General features: G+C 36.6%; 1 protein-coding gene across 5 annotated transcripts in view; it reads left to right on the top strand.

Moving 5' to 3' along the window:
- The window catches only part of LOC145985087 (elongation factor-like GTPase 1), a 400,968-nt gene that overhangs the window by 49,852 nt on the left and 331,402 nt on the right, over positions 1 to 19,714 (top strand). For all 5 annotated transcript variants that reach the window (XM_083118671.1, XM_083118670.1, XM_083118669.1 and 2 more), the window contains exons 13-15: positions 4,528 to 4,807; positions 7,582 to 7,705; positions 11,062 to 11,684. In XM_083118671.1, the coding sequence (XP_082974797.1) occupies positions 4,528 to 4,807; positions 7,582 to 7,705; positions 11,062 to 11,684 (1,027 nt within the window). The remainder of the gene's footprint in view (positions 1 to 4,527; positions 4,808 to 7,581; positions 7,706 to 11,061; positions 11,685 to 19,714) is intronic.

The following is a 19,714-nucleotide window of genomic DNA, read 5'->3' as shown; positions in this document are numbered from 1 at the left end:
TAATAAAGAGAGCATGAAATATGCATGAATGTTTTGGCAGAGGCGCAACCACGGATTTTTGTCAGGGGGGGGGGCAAGTACCAGGATAAACGTGCCAATAATAATAATAATAATAATAATAATAATAATAATAATTTTATTAGTAGTAGTAGTAGTATAGTAGTAGTAGTAGTAGTAATATCAAAGATTTTATTATCCTCATAAATCACGCAATAAGGGGAGAAGTCTGTGCTAAAGCATTTGTGTTGGACAATATATTTTCAACACGTTCAATTTTACATTAGCTAATAATTGAAAACAAGCACACAAACTGTATTTTTAAAAGACAAAAAATGCATGACGAAAATAATTATTTTTGTGCATATGACATGTAACAGTTGGGCTGAAAAGTTTGTAGGCTAACATAGTAAAAAATATTTTTTTGACAAAATTCGATTTTATTATTCAATATAGTTGCCTTTGAGGGCGATACAACGATTATAGCAGTCATACAATTTTTCGATGCCATTTTTATAGTACGATTTCTCTTTAGCCTCAAAATAGGCCACAGTTTCGGCGATTACCTCTTCATCAGTGCTAAATTTCTTTCCAGCGAGCATTCTTTTAAAGTCTGCAAACAGGAAAAAGTCACTGGGGGCCAGATCTGGAGAATATGGTGGATGGGGAAGCAATTCGTAGTCTAATTCATATAATTTTGCCATCGTTTTCATTGATTTGTGACACGGTGCATTGTCTTGATGAAACAGCACTTTTTTCTTCTTCAAATGGGGCCGTTTTTTCGTGATTTCATCCTTTAAACGCTCCAACAACGCTATGTAATAATCGCTGTTGATGGTCTGGCCCTTTTTGAGGTAATCGATGAATATAATACCATGCGCATCCCAGAATACTGATGCCATAACCTTGCCAGCCGACTGTTGCCTCTTTCCACGCTTTGGATTCGGTTCATCACGTGCAGTCCACTCGGCTGACTGTCGATTGGACTCTGGAGTGTAGTTATGGAGCCACGTTTCATTCATTGTAATATATCGACGGAAATATTCGTGTTTATTACGGTTGAATATCGCTAAACATTGCTCCGAATCATCAAAACGTTGTTGCTTTTGATCGATTGTGAGCATGCGCGGCACCCATTTTGCACACAGCTTTCGCATGTTCAAATATTCATGCACAATATGTCCAACATGTTCCTTTGATATTTTTAAAGTCTCAGCTATCTCGATCAACTTCACTTTACGATCATTTAAAATTATTTTGTGGACTTTTTTGATGCTTTCGTCGGTAACAGCCTCTTTGGGGCGTACACTGCGTGCATCGTCTTCGATGCTCTTTTCGCCTCATTTAAATTTAGCAAACCACTTCTCAACGGTTGATTTTCCTGGTGCAGAGTCCGAATAATGTTTATCAAGCCAAGCCTTGGCTTCAACAGTATTTTTTTTCGCCAAAAAGCAATGCTTTATTAACACACAAAATTCTTTTTTCTCCATTTTTTCACAATAACAAAAGCTGCTTCACTCACAATGCTATATCTCACGAACTAATTATCCGGCAGTTGTGAAATTTATACACGTATCTTTTGAAGGTTAGTACTAAGTAAAAATCACATGGATTTAATTCTAGTAACGCCATCTATGAGTCAGCCTACGAACTTTTCAGCCCAACTGTTATAACTTTCATGTACAACATATGTTGAACACATATACAACATGGAGTGACGTAAAAAAATAAAGAAATAGATATGCAACATGTTAACACTAAATTGTGTACGTATCCTAAGTTTCTTTCATACATACATATAACATATTATTTAAATGCATTACATAATCAATCCATCAGCCTCATATCAAACCAACAGCAAAAATTATAGAAATCTCTCAAGGGTGCGTGCTTCTTTTCATCCAAACAATTGTTCGTGCATTTCAGACCAAACTGCTTAGCAGTAACAGTCTGAGGTACATAGTGGGTCTCTCTTCTCTCTCTCTGATAATTTACAATGCATTACAGAAAAGAGTGATATTGCTCTCTTCGCTCGCAAGAAAAATTTTAGATCCAAATTATTGCAAACTGAAAACAAATTCTCTCTTTTATAATGTTTTATTTTAGATTGTTCCCCACCCCCTAGCTACGGCTCTGAACTTCTACGAATTTATGAAAAAAAAAGTTTACGAAATGTATTTTTATTTGCATAAAATTTCAAATTGAGGGTGGCAATTGCCTCTCTGAGCATCAGGTACTAAGTAAGGAGGGCCTCATTATGTTGAACCTACATTTGTTGAAGGACAACAAGTGAGACATGTTCCAATAACTTCGGGGAGTTACACTGTACACTGCTCTAGCTAAGGTGGAAGAAGATACAGGTCGATTAAGTGATAGGCAAGTAATGCCCACCCTTTATTGATGGCAATTCACAACTGTGGCATGGGGATTTTCATCGACTCATATGTATCCCATGTCTAGTGAAACAGTGTGGAAAGCACATGAAACTGAGAGTCGACCATGCAGCCTGCAGTAACCAACAGAATGCATGGTGGGAAGTCAGCTGGACTCAAGGTATGGACTTTCTGTGGGTGGTAGGAGTACAGCTGCGGTTCCAGGAGTACTTTCCAAAAAGTACTGTGGCTCAAACATTTGTACACTTGCGCTGCGACCTAAATGCTTATACAAGGTTGTTCTGCCATGCAATCAAACACCTAACATCGCTTCCTCAAAGTCGAGTTTCCTTGTAGCTCTTCATCATCCTTGCTCATGGAATTGAGTTTGCAAATGCCCTGTTTTCTGTAAACTTTGGTAAAATCTGGAGAACATAGTTTTAACAGAATATTTCTGCTGTGGATAAGTGGCCCTATGCTTCCCTGTTTCCATTTGCATGTCTGTAAGCAAGCAAAATGTCTGCCAGTTCCTCAAGCTTATATACCATTTTGTGTTCACTCTTCAATGTGTAAACACAGACCTCAGGACTACTTACTTTGCAATTGGCATCATGTCATCTCCAGGTCATTTCATAGAGGTTACCTTCCTCTTTCATTTGTGGGGTACTTAGGGCCTCCCCGATGGCATAGTGTTAACGCCGTCATCTTGTAATCAAGAGGTCCTGGCTTTGATACTTGGTGGAGGCATATGGTTCGGATTCCACTGTAAACTGTAGGTCCAGTCCCAAATTGCCTATCTGTGCCTAAAGTGTAAAACAACAACTCAACTAATCTTTGTGGGGTACTTGTTTGCTGGGTTTCCAACTCTTCTCACAACAGTTTTGCTTTATACCTCTTGACGAGGCCATTTTTTCAGATTTGAGTTCTTTATCTCATGTTCGTGCTTTTGACACCCCTCCATTATCCCTGAAAATCCAAAACATGGTCGCGAAAACATCCTGTACAATGTGTATAGATTAAGCCATTTCTATTTTAAGCCAATACCAATGCCAGAACTCTTACAAATTCCCACGAATACAAATACCAATTCTTGAACATTTTAACAAAGAAAGTTGTTCAGAATACAAATGTTAATATACATTTATGTACAATAACATTTATAATGTACAAGTAATTGATTCCTACTGGTTGAACCCTGGTTAAGATATAGATGTATCATTGTGTTTGTCACATCACTTATTTCTACAGTTCATCATTCATCCTCATTGTTGAATTTAACTAAAGAGGTATAATATATCGAAAATAGAAATAAAGGAACTAATCACAAAACCGGTGGCCGCGGTGGCTCAGTCGGTAACGTGTCTGACTACCATTCTCAAGGTCCCGGGTTCGATCCCCAGCCGGTTCAAATCCGGGAACTTTTCTAACGGTGGAAGCGGCCCCGGCGCCCACCCAGCGTCGAATAACATGGGTACCTGGGGGAAACCCTGGGGGGTAAAGGTGGTTAGGGGCATGATGCTGATCACATCACCCCCACTCACGACTGGATCAAGAAAGTGTGGGGTGTTACCCCCACACCCCCTATACGCCTTCATGGCGTGGTGCTATGCACAGGGGAACACTTTACCTTTTTTTTTTACCCTTTTTTTTATCACAAAACCCATTTTCCACACGATACTGGTGCAAAATTAATGATAATAAATTATTCACTTTTGCATAATTTCCAAAAATTTTAGAATCTGTGATTTCTTCAAGTGGCATTTTGCAAACCCTGCAAGATACCTTGACTATTGAAATGTTAGTATCAATCAATAAATTTGAACTAATACTTTCCAATAGTTCTATCAGTACTGATCCACCAACGTATTTGAAACTCTGGCCAGGAAGTAGTGGTGCTAGTATCATGTGGGTGACAAGGATGCTACCCTAACAGGACCAGGTAAATAAAAGGGAGGAAAAAGCTGCAGCTTAAACATTTTTCAAGGTTGCTGATCCAGCTACTACAGTAATGATGATATACTCGGCAATATTACTTAAGGGGCATATTGCATTTTTTTGTTTGTTTTTTAATCTTTTTTATGCATATGACACTGTTTTAATGTTCCAAGAAACATGTGGAGCAGACACAAATAATAACTGTGCTATATCTTTATTGCAGGTATAGGTGGCCTTGAAGAGCATGTAGTAAGATCTGCAACCCTTTCTTCAGTGATTGCCTGCCCAGCTTTCACCGAACTCACACTCTTAGCCGATCCCATTGTCCGTGTGGCTGTTGAGCCATCCCATCCGTCCGAAATGCCAGCTTTAGTGAAAGGATTGAAGTTGCTCAACCAGGCTGACCCGTGCGTGCATGTTCTCATCCAGGAGACAGGGGAACATGTGCTTGTCACTGCTGGGGAGGTTCATTTGCAAAGATGTATAGATGATTTGAAAACCAGGTGAGCCCCTTAAGTTGGCCATGTTGTCACAACCAGCCATATACAAAATTTTTCTTTTTCATGCAAATTTTTCCTTTGTCTCAGAAAAAATTGAAATCATCAGCACAAAGCTCTACTGTCGGATTAAAAATTATAGATATTCGAGTTTGGACTCTAATTAAAAATTAACCAGTAGACCTACATAAAAACAAGTTACATCAAAATTTAGCTTATTCAATTCTACGTTAAGCTATAGTTATCATTTTTTTCTGAGTATTCTATTTTTTATCGTCCTGAGAACAAAAAAGTGCATTTTTTTTTTTGAGTTTTGCAAACGATTGCTCTCTTTGAAATTCTATGAATAAAAAACAAGTGATCTGATGGTGATGAAACTTTAGTATGGTGCAGACAGAAATGTTTTATACGCAATTCTTAATTTTCAGATTTTTAAATTTTGTCAAAAAAAACATTCTTCTCAATTTTGCGAAACAACTTTTTTTTGATATTGGGTAGTCGTACAAATACAATTTTGGTCTTGTTTTGAAGCTATTCTAGTATTGACATTTCCCTTTTTGTGTCATAACTATTTGTAAATGGTTGCATGGTTGACTTTCCTATTAGACAACTATTACATGGTGTTGGTTTATCTAATTTACAATTAAGTCCTAACACAGTCTCTGACTTTGCCATTTTTAGAATTTGATGCTTCCCTACATTCATAAAACACCACAAATCTAATGATTCATTATGAGTTTTTTGTGTTGACAGAGCACACTTTATACCCTGTATTTTCAACATATAATCTACATTGTTTTTCAGCCTGAATCAATTTGTTCCGATACTCATCATAAATACAACTACCATAATTGTTAAATACAATTGCCTTATTGTTTTCTGTTATCTGTTTTACTGACAAATATCATAAATACAACTACCATAATTGTTAAATACAATTTCCTTATTGTTTTCTGTTATCTGTTTTACTGACAAATATCATAAATACAACAACCCTAATTGTTAAATACAATTTCCTTATTGTTTTCTGTTAACTGTTTTACTGACAAATATCCATGTTTCAAACCAGGAACCAAAAAAAAAATTTAGCTTCAAATTCACTAAGTACACCCATATTATTTTTCATTTTTGCTTCAACCACACCCTTTCCAGTTATTGGTGTTGTTTTACCATCAGCTGTGGTAATTCTTTCAGCACAGGATTCCTTGTCAATTGTTGAAAACTAATTTTAATTTGGTGTCATATGATAAGTTGCAACAGAGTCTATTATCCACACATTTTCATTTGCAATAATAGTACTACTTGAAACATTCATGCTTTTGATGTTGGGAGTTTTCCTTACATTGTCCTTTTTTTTTAATTGTATTTTGATATACAGTCCCTAGCAAAATGTCCACTCTCTTTACATTTATAACAAATTAACACATGCTGTTGTTGGGGAGGTGACACATCCATCTGTTTCTTAGTTTCTGGAAAAAGGCATTACTGTCTTTTTCTTCACAAACATAGCTGATTGTCTTTTAACTTCATTTTCCTGTCGTCTCGCATCTTCCACTATCAGATGTCTGTTCACCATTGCACATATAAATTCACCTTCGGGTAGATTACATAGGACTGAGACCACTCTATCCCAGTCATGGGACAAACCACACAAAATTATCATAGCCAAACCTCCATCTTCAATTTTATCACCAACACTGCACAATTTTGTCACAGTTTCATTTATTTCTCCCAAATGAATTTCCATCCTTTCACAGTGACTCAACCTTTGTGAGTAACTTTCTTCGCAATTGCACAATTCAAAATTTGCTATCACGTGGTGCATACAACCTTTGTAGTTCTTCCCACACTTCTTTCGCAGTACACAAGTGTCTTATGTGCATTTGCTGTTCATCACAAATCGCAAGTGCAATTTTTTTCTAATGCCTTACCTTGTCGCGTTTGTAACTTGCATTGTTCCTCTGCATCATTTTCTACATCAGGCAGACTTCCCTCTGGATCCATGATTGTCCATAGATCGTTTTCCATTAACACCATCTTCATTTGGTAACTCCATGATGCCTAATTCGTTCCATTTAATTTGCATATGGTAGTAGACTTATCGCCTGACATCTTGAATCGTCACCTGTACTTTACAAGTCTGAATCTTCACTTCTTTCATACAATTCGCATCAGGCGCCTGGACCCATAACAATTGTTGAATTATTTATTAACAAACTAACAAACATTTCAAACATAGAAGAAAATAGTAATAGCAAGAAATCTATGCGTGCATGAAAAACAGCAGATTTGTCATTACTTGCCCGATATAGAAATGTACGTATGTCACATCATCTTGCAGAAGAAAAAAAGACAACTGCCTGGTTCCAGTTGCCAGCTCATAGTAAATCTTTACAAACAAAGTTACTAAAACAAATATCTTCAACTTCAACATGCTTTTAATCTGATATATGAATGAGATATTTTCAAATTTTCCTTCAACTGTGGTACTTTTCATAAAATTTCTGTTGTTGCTTTTCACCTAAATTTTTACTTGAATTTCCCTCAAATGTTATATTCAGTAATAAGTAATAAAATGGCAGATTTTGATGCTAAATTACAGTCTATTTGTAGATAGATCAGTAGAATTATTTTCAATTTTGCCAATAAACTGGCAAGTTCATTGAATATTTGATGTGTAAGTCTATACTATAAAAGAAAATAACTTGTTCTTTTAGAATTCTTCATTATCAATTTCCTGAGAGGTAGTTAAAAATATACTGTATTTGCTTTTTATGTAGGTACGCTAAAGTAAATATCAATGCATCTGAACCAATTGTTCCATTCCGGGAGACAATAGTTCTACCTCCGAAGGTAGATATGGTGAATGAAGCCATTCAAGAACAAAGCCAAGGTGTGAAAAAGGTATAGTACATTATAAACTCTAGTGCACTTTTTAGATTATTTTGAAGGTTCATTTACAAATGTGGTGATATATATATATATATATATATATATACACACAAAGTTAATATCAAGATAGATTTTTGAACTGAAAATATGAGGGTTAGTTTATAAGTAAGGTCCGTTTTGCAGTAAAAACAAAGTAAATAAATGTTTTTCAAAAAAACATTTATTTTCTGAATTTACATACACCTCAATTTTTATACATAATTTCCTTGCTGGTTTAAACATTTATCGTAATGAAGTACGAGTTTTTGGATACCCTCCTCATAGAACTGTGCCGCCTGTGAGATAGCCAGTTACTCATGGTCATTTTCACATCTTCATCAGTGTCTAAACGCTTGAAGGGAATTATGTAGAAAAATAGAGAAGTGTATGTAAATTCAGAAAATAAATGTTTTTTTCTTAAAAAAATATTTACTTCGTTTTTATTGCAAAACTGACCTTACTTAAAAAATAACCCTCGTACATTTTTAGCTGGTGGTAGAGCTAGCAATGACTGAACTTTACTAAACAGTAAAGTGTATTGAATTGAATTAAGTATCACTGTTCACATCATATTTTTATTCTGAGAAGCTTATGGATATTTTTGTGTAAAATGTACACACTTTATTTTCGTTGTCAGTAATCAGTCTGTTGCCCATTTGTTGATGTCCATGGATGAAAAAGAGAACACAGTACAAAAAAACACACTAAAAGTCTTGACATTTTGTTGGTTTTTCTCACCTGCATTGTCAAGGAAGGAGTGGAGGAAGAGTAGAAACTTCTTAAGAGGTTAAAAGAAGCTGACAGTGAAATACTGAAAATACAGACTTTTCCTATTTTAGTTATGCTGTGTTTTCCCTTTCTTATTCTTGGGCATTAATAGGTAAGTGACTGATACTTCATAATTAGAGACTGGATTTTAAAGGGAAAACTTTTGCTCTAAAGAGAACAAAAAGAGGGAAGATTATTGTCAAAAAACCGGGGGGGGGGGGGAAGGACTATAGTTTTCTTATACTCCACTAAACATACTATTTTAAATGTATGCGCAATATATACCATTTTTACGTGAAAAGGGATACATTAAATTTTGTATTAATGTATCCCTTTTTATACAGAATGATATATATTGTGCTTTCATTTAAAATAATATTTTTAGTGGAGTGCAAAAATAAACTATAGTCCTTTTTCATTTCCTTTTTTGGAAGGTAAAGTACAGCAAATAATCTTACCATCCATTTTGATGAAATATTCTTTGCAACAGCTTAGTGCATTCCATAGCTTGCTGCTACTTTTAGCTGGTTTCGCCATTTCACTGACACTCAATACTGTTGTCAATGTCACACAGTCTAGTTAAAGCTAATCTAAAAAACTTCACAATAAAAGTTTAAATCTAGCAGATAAGTATACTTTCAACCAAACAGGCATGCTGCTTACAATGTGTTTGTAACTGCGTAAGCCCAGATCACTTTGTTTCAACATTCGCTACAACGTACTCCCAACTCTCACGGAGGGAAGGTAAGGTAGAAGGTGCTTGTTCTTTCTTTCCTCTAAGCTACACCAAATAAGACGATTGTTGAATGTTTTGTTTATGGAAAATACAGTCATACAAAATATTTGATACCTTGTCAATAAAGGGACCAAGGAAGATGTTGTTTTTTTAAAAAAGTGGGAAAAAGAGAATGTAGGCTGAAAAAGTAGTCAATAAAGGGACCAGAAAGGAGAATGTTTTAAGAAAAGAAATGTGTGTTGGAAGAGGGGAAAGGAAGGGAAGTGAAAACCATGTAATCTTGTTGGTGGAAGATAATTATCAACACTGTTGTTATTTATTCCATGATTCGTGATGAAAAATAGAAGAGGACTTCCCTTTAAAATCCAGTCTCTATTCATAGTTATTCTCCTTCACTTCAAATAGTTTATCAAAAATGACATTCACGTGAACTAATGTCTGCATTTAATTTAAAACTGCCTTTGGAGCTGTAGTTGTGAATGCTAGGTTGAAGATTTAATGTATTGGTTGTAATAATTATTAACTCAGTAATTACTTGCATGCGTGTGTGTGTTGTGTGTGTAATAACAGTCATTTTTCCTTTTACAAAGTAGAAATGATGGTATTTATATGTTAGTTCAAACACTAATGATGGACCAATATTAAATTTTTAATGATACAGATAAAGTACTGATATAAAATATACTAATACTGATCCGATATTAACTGGGAATCATTCCCTAAAGGACCTGAATGGTTCATTCTCCTCCTTAATTGACATATGTAACCAGGTGAATGCAATAGGTTTTATTGTAAAAGGAACTTTGTAATTTAAGTTATTAGAAAACCAGGGTACATGAAAGGTACTTTAGTATACCGAGTGTGTCAAAATTATCTGCTTGCCAATGCACTGATATTCCAATATAGACTGATGTTGGTAGTGTACCATTTAATTTGTGCTGTCACTATGAAATTCATAAAATAGCTTCAGCTACAATTATGAATTGCATGTGAGCATTTTGCCGTATGTTATTATATCTTCAATTCCAAAAGAACAACCTTTCAATACCATGTTAAGTGGTCCACTTTCAATCTCCCCACTAAAGTTTGCAGTTTCAAATCCCAGCATGGGCATGGTTGTTCTTTGTGAGTGCTCCTTCATCAATTTTCTCATATCATCACTCACTCTCATCATCACAATTAGCCAAAGGTGACAGAAAAGCGATGCTAAATATAAGAAATACAAATACAAATGTAACTGCACAAGAGAGGAAACCATGGACTTGTAAATTTGGTATCATGGAGTGGCTCCTATTCTCATTGTTTGGTGTTCAGCACCATGGAACACAAAAGTAAACAATGACAGTGTAACACATTTCAACTGATGGCTGATTTATAGTTTTCCAGACACCAGTTTAGAAGTTGCCTGTTATAATAGTATAAAGTAACTTCCAAGATTTCGACATTCTCAGTTTTACAATCAGGGTCAATAACTAGAAATAAGTTAGGAAAAAAGGATTTTATAATCCAGCCGAGGGCCTCCCCGATAGCGCAGTGATAGCGTCATCGCCTTGTGGGTTCGATACCCGGTGGAGGCACATAGTGGTTCGGATCCCACTTTAAATTGTAGGTCCAGTCCCAATTAGCCTTACTGTGCATAAAGTGGACTTAAAACACCAAATCAATCAATCAATCATATAATCCCGCAGTCTACAAACTACAATAAAATCAGTATCTTATGATTAGTCAGATTGCAGAACTTCTTCTCGTAGTATTGCTATACTTATCAACTTTGTATTATGTGATATTCTGTATATCATTAATATTGCTTATTTCTTCTTTATAGAACAAAGAGATTGAAGACACAAACAACTCACTTGGACTCATTGAAATATACACTTCCAATAAACAGTGTGTCATCAGGATCCGTGCAGCTCCATTGCCAGAAAGTGTTACTTCAGTTTTGGAAGCAAATAGTGAACTTCTGAAAGCTTTAGATAAGGAAAGGAACGTGTTCAAGGAGACAGATAGTGAAGAATTTCAAATTGTAACAAGAACCAGTAGTGGAGAGATTACGGTGAACAATGACGAAGATGAAGACTCAAAGGCACAAACAATATTGACCCAGAGGACATTGGATGCCATAGAGAGTTTGAAATCTGAGCTCCAGAAAGCATTCAGTGATTGTGGTGCTGAGTGGAACAATGCAGTTAATGAAGTGTGGAGTGTTGGACCTCGGAGGTGCGGCCCAAATATTTTGTTGAACAGGGTACCTCATTATAAGAGAACTTCATTGTGGGAGAAAGTCACTAAAGTAGATAGTAATTTATTTGAGTATGATAGTAGTTTTGTGAACGGTTTTCAGTTGGCTACCCTGGCAGGACCACTTTGTGAAGAGCCTATGATGGGTGTTTGTTTCATTGTTGATGACTGGAAGATGGTTGAAGTGGATGAAAATGTCCAGAGCAGGTAGGTGGCATTTGTTTTTTAAAGGTAAACATGTGAGAAGTAGTCAAGAGTTGAGTACGTTACTCACGAGAAGTAATGTATTTCATGTTACTTCACTTTCCCTCTAAAACTAATGTTTTACCACTGCTGATACTTTACTCAAAAAGTAACACATTTCTTTATTCACTAACATGTTTACTTGCCCTATGATATAGATATCTAAGAAACTTCCACTGAACCGTGCAGGACCTATACATATGCTACACTTCAACATGAACATATGAGTATAAAAAGTAAATAACCTGTGGTACAACAGCCCGTACGGACCAGTGCCTACCTACTGACTGTCAGCCTCACTCCCACCTACCAGGTTACGCTACTCATTCGTAGCTTCCCAATTTCCTCACAATGGTGGGTGGCCACCAGTCCCATACACTGGCCGAAATCTCAGGAGAAAAGTTGCCCCCCCCCCCCAGGAGACTTGACCCTGCATGCATCTCATAGCCAGAGTCCAAAGCATGACGTCTTGGACCTCATGCCCATGGTGCTTGACACACATGTGAGTATGATCACATTATTGTCAGTCATGATATTTGTCATTTCTGAGAAAAGTAAAACAACCACTTTTCATTTATTATGTATCATCATTACTGGGAACAGTTTTTGCTCTCGAGGCGTGACACTTGTGTTGGATGAAGTTAAGAAGATTTTGCAAGGGTGCACGGGAGGGTAGTTTTCATCCAAAGCAAGGAATGGCCGCAGTGCTTCCAAATAGCGAGACACCTGTAAGGGAACAACACATAAGTGTTGCATAAGCAAACGTCAAAGGTGCAAAATTGGCAACTACCGAAATTTTTGATTTCACCAAAAACGAAAAAATAGACGTCTTGACACATCAAGAACCATACACTTTTAAAAATAAAATTCCGTATGCACCGATAGGAGTGTGAGTTATACAGCATAATGAAAACGTAAAATCCGCAATAGTCATCCTAAACAGAGAGTTAGTACCAACTAAAATAGCTCAATTCTCAAACAGCCATATTAACTGTGCAGAAATATCCACAGAAAAAAATTATTTTACATTGATAAACTGTTACTGCCAATACAGTCATAATATCGAACAATTTGTAGAAAAATGGGCGATCCGTTCAACACCTATAATAATAATAACCTTTTAAGAACAATGGATGCAAACTCTTCCTCCCCGTGGTGGTATGGGCGAGACACGGATTTCAACGGCGAACAGGTGGAAGACTTCGTGGCAGGAAACAACTTATTTGTGGAGAATTTACCTGATAACCCACCAACTTATAGAGGCAGGGCGGGAGCCTCCAGTAACATTGATGTAACCTTCTTAAATGACAGATTACTAGGGAAGGTAAAGGAATGGAAAGTGCATGACATGATAACTTCCAGTGATTATATCGTAATTACTAGAGCCCGGAAGTTTGGCAAAATGCCTCTTTTTATCTACTGCATATATTGATAAAATTTTTCCGGATATACGCTTCTTATGTTGTTTCGAATGTTTTGGAAGCCTTTTCATTTTGCCTATTTTGCCTATTTGGGACCCCACTGCCTATTTTTAATTATAATGCCTTTTTTTGCCTTTTTCAACGAAATTTGACATTTTTTTTTAAAAAAATGTGTATATAAATTATTTTTCTCCCAAAAAACGTTGTTGGCATTTATTTTTCTTCCGTTTATTATGTGAATAATTTTCGCCTTATTTAAGTAATATTGAAGTCACGCATGTTTCAACATTGCTGAAGGAGAAAAGTGTGAGAAAAAAGTATTTCATGCTGAGTCAGGATATTGCCTTTCGGTTAACATTTCTTGTGCATGATTGACTGCTGAAGTGGACAGGTTGATTTCGAACACAAAGAAAATATTTCTGAAATCTCCCTCTCAAACCCGAAAATTTCAGGAAGTTGCGATTGAGCTTAGTTTACCTCAGCAACCAGTCTTGACGAGATAGGGAACCTGGATATCAGCAGCTATATATTATGCTAACAACCTTCAAAAAATCAGTGAGGTGATCGATGTTCTTGCAGAAAATGAAGCAGCTTCAATTCGTGAAGTGAAAAAACTCCTGTGCTATTCAAGTTTACTTTTGCACATTATGGTGCATTGCCAGAGACAATTACAATTATAGCATCCATGAAAATCTTCGAGGAATCTATGCAGCAGATGGTGAAAGTGCCAGGAGAAAAGGGGTGAGCTGTTGTGGAAAAGTGCTAACGGGTAGTGAGTGCAAATGAGGACTTAAACAATTGAAAACAATTTGTGATATTCTAAAAGGTGAAAATGCTGTTACCAAAATGAGTCCAGCTACATTAGCTTGTTATATGTATGTTGCAATAACTTCTGTCGAAGTAGAAAGATCATTTTATATTATGAGAAACATTCTCTCTGACAGACGACTATCAATGAATGTTGAGAACTTAAAAAACACCTTGTAGTTATGTGCAATCAAGATGGAGAAAATTGAAATGGTCTTCCCAATTTAGATTTTAACATTTTGCCAAAAATTATAGATAAAAATAAGCGACTTCTAAATGTGCCTTTTTTTTTTGTTTATTTTGCCTTTTTTCATTTTAGTGCCTATTTACCACATTATAAATGCCTTTTTGCCTGCCTATTTTAACGAAAATAAATGCCTAAACTTCCGGGCTCTAGTAATTACTTTCAAAATATACAAAAATGAAATGGAAAAAGATAAGTTGCCAGAAATAAGATATCAATGGGGAAAAACTAATCAACAACTTCTATTGGAATCGATAGACCTCCCTCCACAGGTGGACACCACGAAAACAATTAATGAATGGGCCAGGGTACTCACAGAAACATTACATAACACAATTTCAATAGCAACACCAAAGAAACATGCCAAGCAAAACAATAAACCGTGGAATAAAAATTTAACAAAGCTCAGAGCATTTATGAGGAAAACATGAAAAATGTATCAAAAAACAAAAATAAACTAATTGAGAATAAAAAAATTGGAATTATACAGGGCAGCTAAATAAATATATGAAAATGAACTGAGATCTTACAAATCTAAACATTGGAATAATTTCGTCACAAATAAACTAATCAAGGACAAATGGAGACTAACCCCTGTTACTCAATCGGTTCCCTTATATAGGCAATTCTTAAGAAACCAGTAAACGGAAAGGACAAGATTTTAAAACTAACAGCTTTCTGCAAGCTGGCTTTCACCATCACGTAAGCCAGCCCTACAGCAGGTTACATTTAAAACTGCATAAAAAAGTAAAGCTGTCACTAAAATAAAATAAATAAATAATATAAACATTCATCAAAAACTAATAAAGAAAAAGGATCATGTAGTGATTCTATCATTACACTCCCTACCGTCCAAGACAAAGGCAAAAATCTACAGGGACTGGCAACGAGAATGAGATGTGTGCGAGAAAGGAAGACTGCATAACTTCCTCCCCTGTATACAGGAGAATGTACTAAATATGGACGTCACACCATCAAGAGGTTTCATACATTTCCTTACCGGGCATGGCCCTTACGGTAGCTATCTTACAAAAATAGGCAAGAGAGGGAACGACACATGCAGATATTGCCGACTGGAAATAGATACGCGGAAACACAGTGTGTTTTTCTGTCCCGCCTCTGACGAGAAGATAATCCTGGCCAGAAGAGTCTTGCCGAATTCCGACATATTTGGACTAATACGAAGGAAGCACAATTTTGGTGCCCACCTCCCCCTGCTCCGCCTCAGGAGCCTCGAAGAAGTAGCAGAATAAGGGGCTGAGCCCCATCACCACTGCATCGTTAAGGGATATCTGAGGAAACAAGAGGAGGAGGCACCGGAAGGGGCATCCCAACGCACAAATTTCACCCAGGAGGACGAGAAGCTGCCACCGGAGGGAGGATGCCGGTCCCCATCTACCCGGAGAGTGCCATGATGACAGCCCGGAGAAAATTCGTCCAAAGTAAAGAAGCGTTGGTCTTTCTAAAATTGTAAACTAACAACCTCTAGGGATAAAATAAACTAATAACGAAAACGAAAAATCAAAAAGATGATGAAAAGACCCTCACTCAGTTTAAACCAAAATTTCAAGTTCCTTGAGATTAATTCCCGAGGTAGTATTCATTGTTGAGGGCACATAAATTAACTTGATAATTCTTCAAAATTAATTTCTGTTGGACTCCAGTGGAGACCCTAGAGGATAAACATGAACAAATAATTTTTTGAATGTTAATAAATTAATTAATAATTCATAAATTATATTATATTCTAATGTAATATTTTGTAATTATATAGAACTTTTAACATAACACGTATTTTTAAAAATATTTAAAAAACACAAAATGTTGATACTTACGTTTTGTGAGTATGTTATTTACGAAACAAAGTTTCGAGAATCTACTGTTCTCTTCTTCAGGCCTAAAACTTGGACTATGAAAACCTTTCCATAGCCACGTCAGGATATTTTATAAACCAGGAATAAGGATGTTGGTTTGATATGGGTTAAACTGGAATTTAGAAACTATGCCTAAAACTGTTGTTCCCTCCATATTCTGTTACAAATTAAAAGTCCCTGAAGTTAAAAGACCCTTTTAATCTAAAATACGTATTTCAACATTGAACAGTTGAAAACAGTGAAAACCGGCCTGCGTCATTTCACTACCCGTAGAAACCTCAGGATGCTTCCTCACCGATTTCTTACATCCTTATTCCTGGTTTATAAAATATCCTGACGTGGCTATGCAAAGTTTTTCGTAGTCGAAGTTTTAGGCCAGGAGAAGAGAACAGTAGATTCTCGAAACGTTGTTTCGTAAATAACATACTCACAAAACGTAAGTACCAACTTTTTGTGTTTTTTAAAATATTTTTAAAAATACATGTTATTTTGCTATTGTGAGTAATTCGCAATCATAATGAGTTCCAGGACTTTTAACTTACATGATACTTAGTATTTTGCAATTTTAACATTTACTCTTATTTAGTTAATATTTATTCTAATTTAGGTAATTTTTCTAATCATTATTATTATTTATTTTATTATCTAATAATCATAGTACATTGCACAAATTACTTTGGATTGTATTAAAATTGTTTAACACTTTGCACTTGAAATGAACAAAACATAATATGGAATCAAGCTTTCAACGCATGCAAAATATCAAATCAAGCTTTCAACACATGCAAACTTTGTTAACGTAAATCCTTTCATGTGACTGCGATTTCACCTGGGATCTCACAGTCGTGTCTGTCTGCACGGACATTAACCCTATCATTGCCGTTCAACGAAGATCGCTGTTTCAGCTGGCGCATGCTTCCTATCTTATATGCTGAATACCTTACTGACGAGGAATGCTGATGCCGTTATCTTTCGGATGCGTGACCTCATGAAACGTAATCTGGCTACTAGACTGGGTACTAGCATCCGTGCAGAATAATCAAAGCCAACTCCTCAAAGACGTTTCCATAAAATCACCCACATCTAAACCCTAAGGGGTCTAAATGGGAAAGAATGTGAATTAGTAAGAGAGATAAAGGGAACAAAAGTGAAATGCCTTGCAGTTACAGAAACAAAGAAGAAAGGTAATGGAATTGAAGAACTTGATGAAAACTTTCTTCTATTCTACAGTGGAGTACCAAAACAAGAAAGAGCAAGAGCAGGTGTGGCATGTATGATACATAAAGATAGAAAGGAAAATATCAAGGGATGGAAATTTGTAAATGAGAGAATAATGACAGTAGACATTTTATTACAGAAAGAATTAAATTTAGTGATAGTGTATGCCCCTAACGAGAATGATATTTCAAACAAAAAAAGTTTAATGAAATACTACAAAGAACTATTGAAGACATACAGGGGATGGACAAAAATATGGAAACACCTGGTATAAAACAGGTAGCCATTTCAAACACAATTTGCGTCTGAATGGTAGGTGGCGCTGTGGTCACTGTGAGGTATACACCCTGGCCAACCTGACAGATGGGCCAGTTACGGTTCAGCGACCGGTCTGTGCAGGTTATCGTGAATCATGTCTGAGCTGACAGAGTTTCAGAGAGAGCAAATTATGGGTGCACGTATGGTGGGAGCTTCCGTGATGAAAGTAGCGGAAATGTTTGATGTATCAAGAGGCACAGTCTCAAAGATCATGACTGCTTACGAGACTTCCGGAAAAACTGTATCAGCAAAGTACCAGCGTGGACGCAAGTGTGTGTTGTGTGACAGAGATGAACGCACATTGGGTAGGATTGTGACCAAGCAGAAGATCACCATGGCTCCAAAAGTCACTGCTGAGCTGAATACAGTGCTTACAAACCCTGTTAGCATCAAAACAGTCAGAAGAGAACTCACAAGCAGGGTATTCATGGCAGATCTGCAATTCCCAAACCACTCGTGACTGTTGACCATGCTGCTAAATGGAGGCAGTGGTGCAACGCCCATAAAAACTGGACAATGGAGCAGTGGAGGACTGTAATCTGGTTGGATGAGTCATCCTTTACATTGTTTCCAACTGCTGGCCAAGTGTACGTGTGGAGAACGCCAGCACAAGCGTACGATACAGACTGTCTGTTACCGAGAGTGAAGCATGGCAGTAGTTCAGTGATCATTTGGACAGCCATCTCCTGGTATTCTGCCAGACCCATCATCACCCTACATGGACATGTCACTGCCAGGGTCTACGTAACAATTTTGAGTGACCAGCTGCATCCCATGGTGCAAACGTTGTTCCCAGATGATGATGCCGTGTTTCAAGATGACAGAGCCCCTGTTCATACAGCTCACATCTCCATGGCCTTCACAATCGCCAGACTTCAATATTATTGAGCCCCTGTGGTCGGTTTTTGAGACCAAGGTACGAGCCCGCTACCCACCACCATCGTCTCTACTGACAACAACTTGCAGCTGCTTTGGAGGAAGAATAGTACAACATCCCTTTGACAACCATACACAACCTCTATTTGTCCATTCCACATCGACTGCAGGTCGTTCTGCGTGCCAAAGGTGGTCCTACTCGATATTAATAAAGGTAATGTGCATTTCTGCATTTGTTTCCATATTTTTGTCCATCCCCTGTAGATAAGGAAGTTATTATCCTAGGAGAGATGAATGCCAGAGTGGTAAATAAAACCGATCTCTGGGGAAAAGTAATAGGATACCATGGAGAGGAAGTGATAAATAACAATGGAGAGAGTATTAAAACTGCATAATAAATGATCTGATTATCACTAATACTACACTCTGTAAAAAAAAATTAGCATCACTTCATTATTTTTGGTCGTCAGCATTTCTCTCGTGAATTATCAGTTGTTTTATTGATTTAATTCGACTTGTCGATTTGTTTTCCTAACAATTATATAAAACACTATATCTGTACAATATATTTTTATTATTTAAGTCATAGTTACGTACATAATGCACTTTACAGAACTAATAACAAAATTATTGCAAATATAGCTTGTGGAACGTTTTCGCAGAAAGACAATTTTTACAAGTAAAATGATTGAACAAAGGTTTTAAATGCATCATGATATGTCAATTTCAAATGATAGTAAGTAAATACATTGACTAGTACTTAGTGTGGCCACCCCTGGCCTTCCTAAGTGCTTCCAACCTTCGAGGCATGCTATGAATGAGATTTTGACAATATTCGATCTTAATTTCATTCCAAACATGTACAATTGCTGCCATAAGTTCCTCTTTTGACCTGTACGTCTGATTACCAAGTTTTCTGCACATCATAGCCCACAAGTTTTCTATAGGATTCATGTCTGGAGAGTTTGGCGGTCACCAAAGTCTTTCAATATTCATATCATGAAACCAGTTATTCACCACCTGAGCACGGTGACAGGTTGCATTATCGTCTTGAAAAATAAAGTAGTCCAAATTCTGTCCAGAAAAATGATCTCCTGCAGTTTGTAGAACTTTCCGATTCAGGATTTCCAGATATTGATCAGCCTTAACAGTCCATGTGCAAATATGCATCCTGCCAATCCCTTTTGCAGAGAAACATGCCCAAATCATAACACTGCCACAAAATGTTTGAGTTTC

Source organism: Lepisma saccharinum, chromosome 3, assembly GCF_977018435.1.
Source record: "Lepisma saccharinum chromosome 3, izLepSacc3.1, whole genome shotgun sequence".
Lineage (NCBI taxonomy): Eukaryota > Metazoa > Arthropoda > Insecta > Zygentoma > Lepismatidae > Lepisma > Lepisma saccharinum.
The sequence above is the reverse complement of the archived record's forward strand: the minus strand, read 5'-3'. Positions and strand labels throughout refer to the sequence as shown.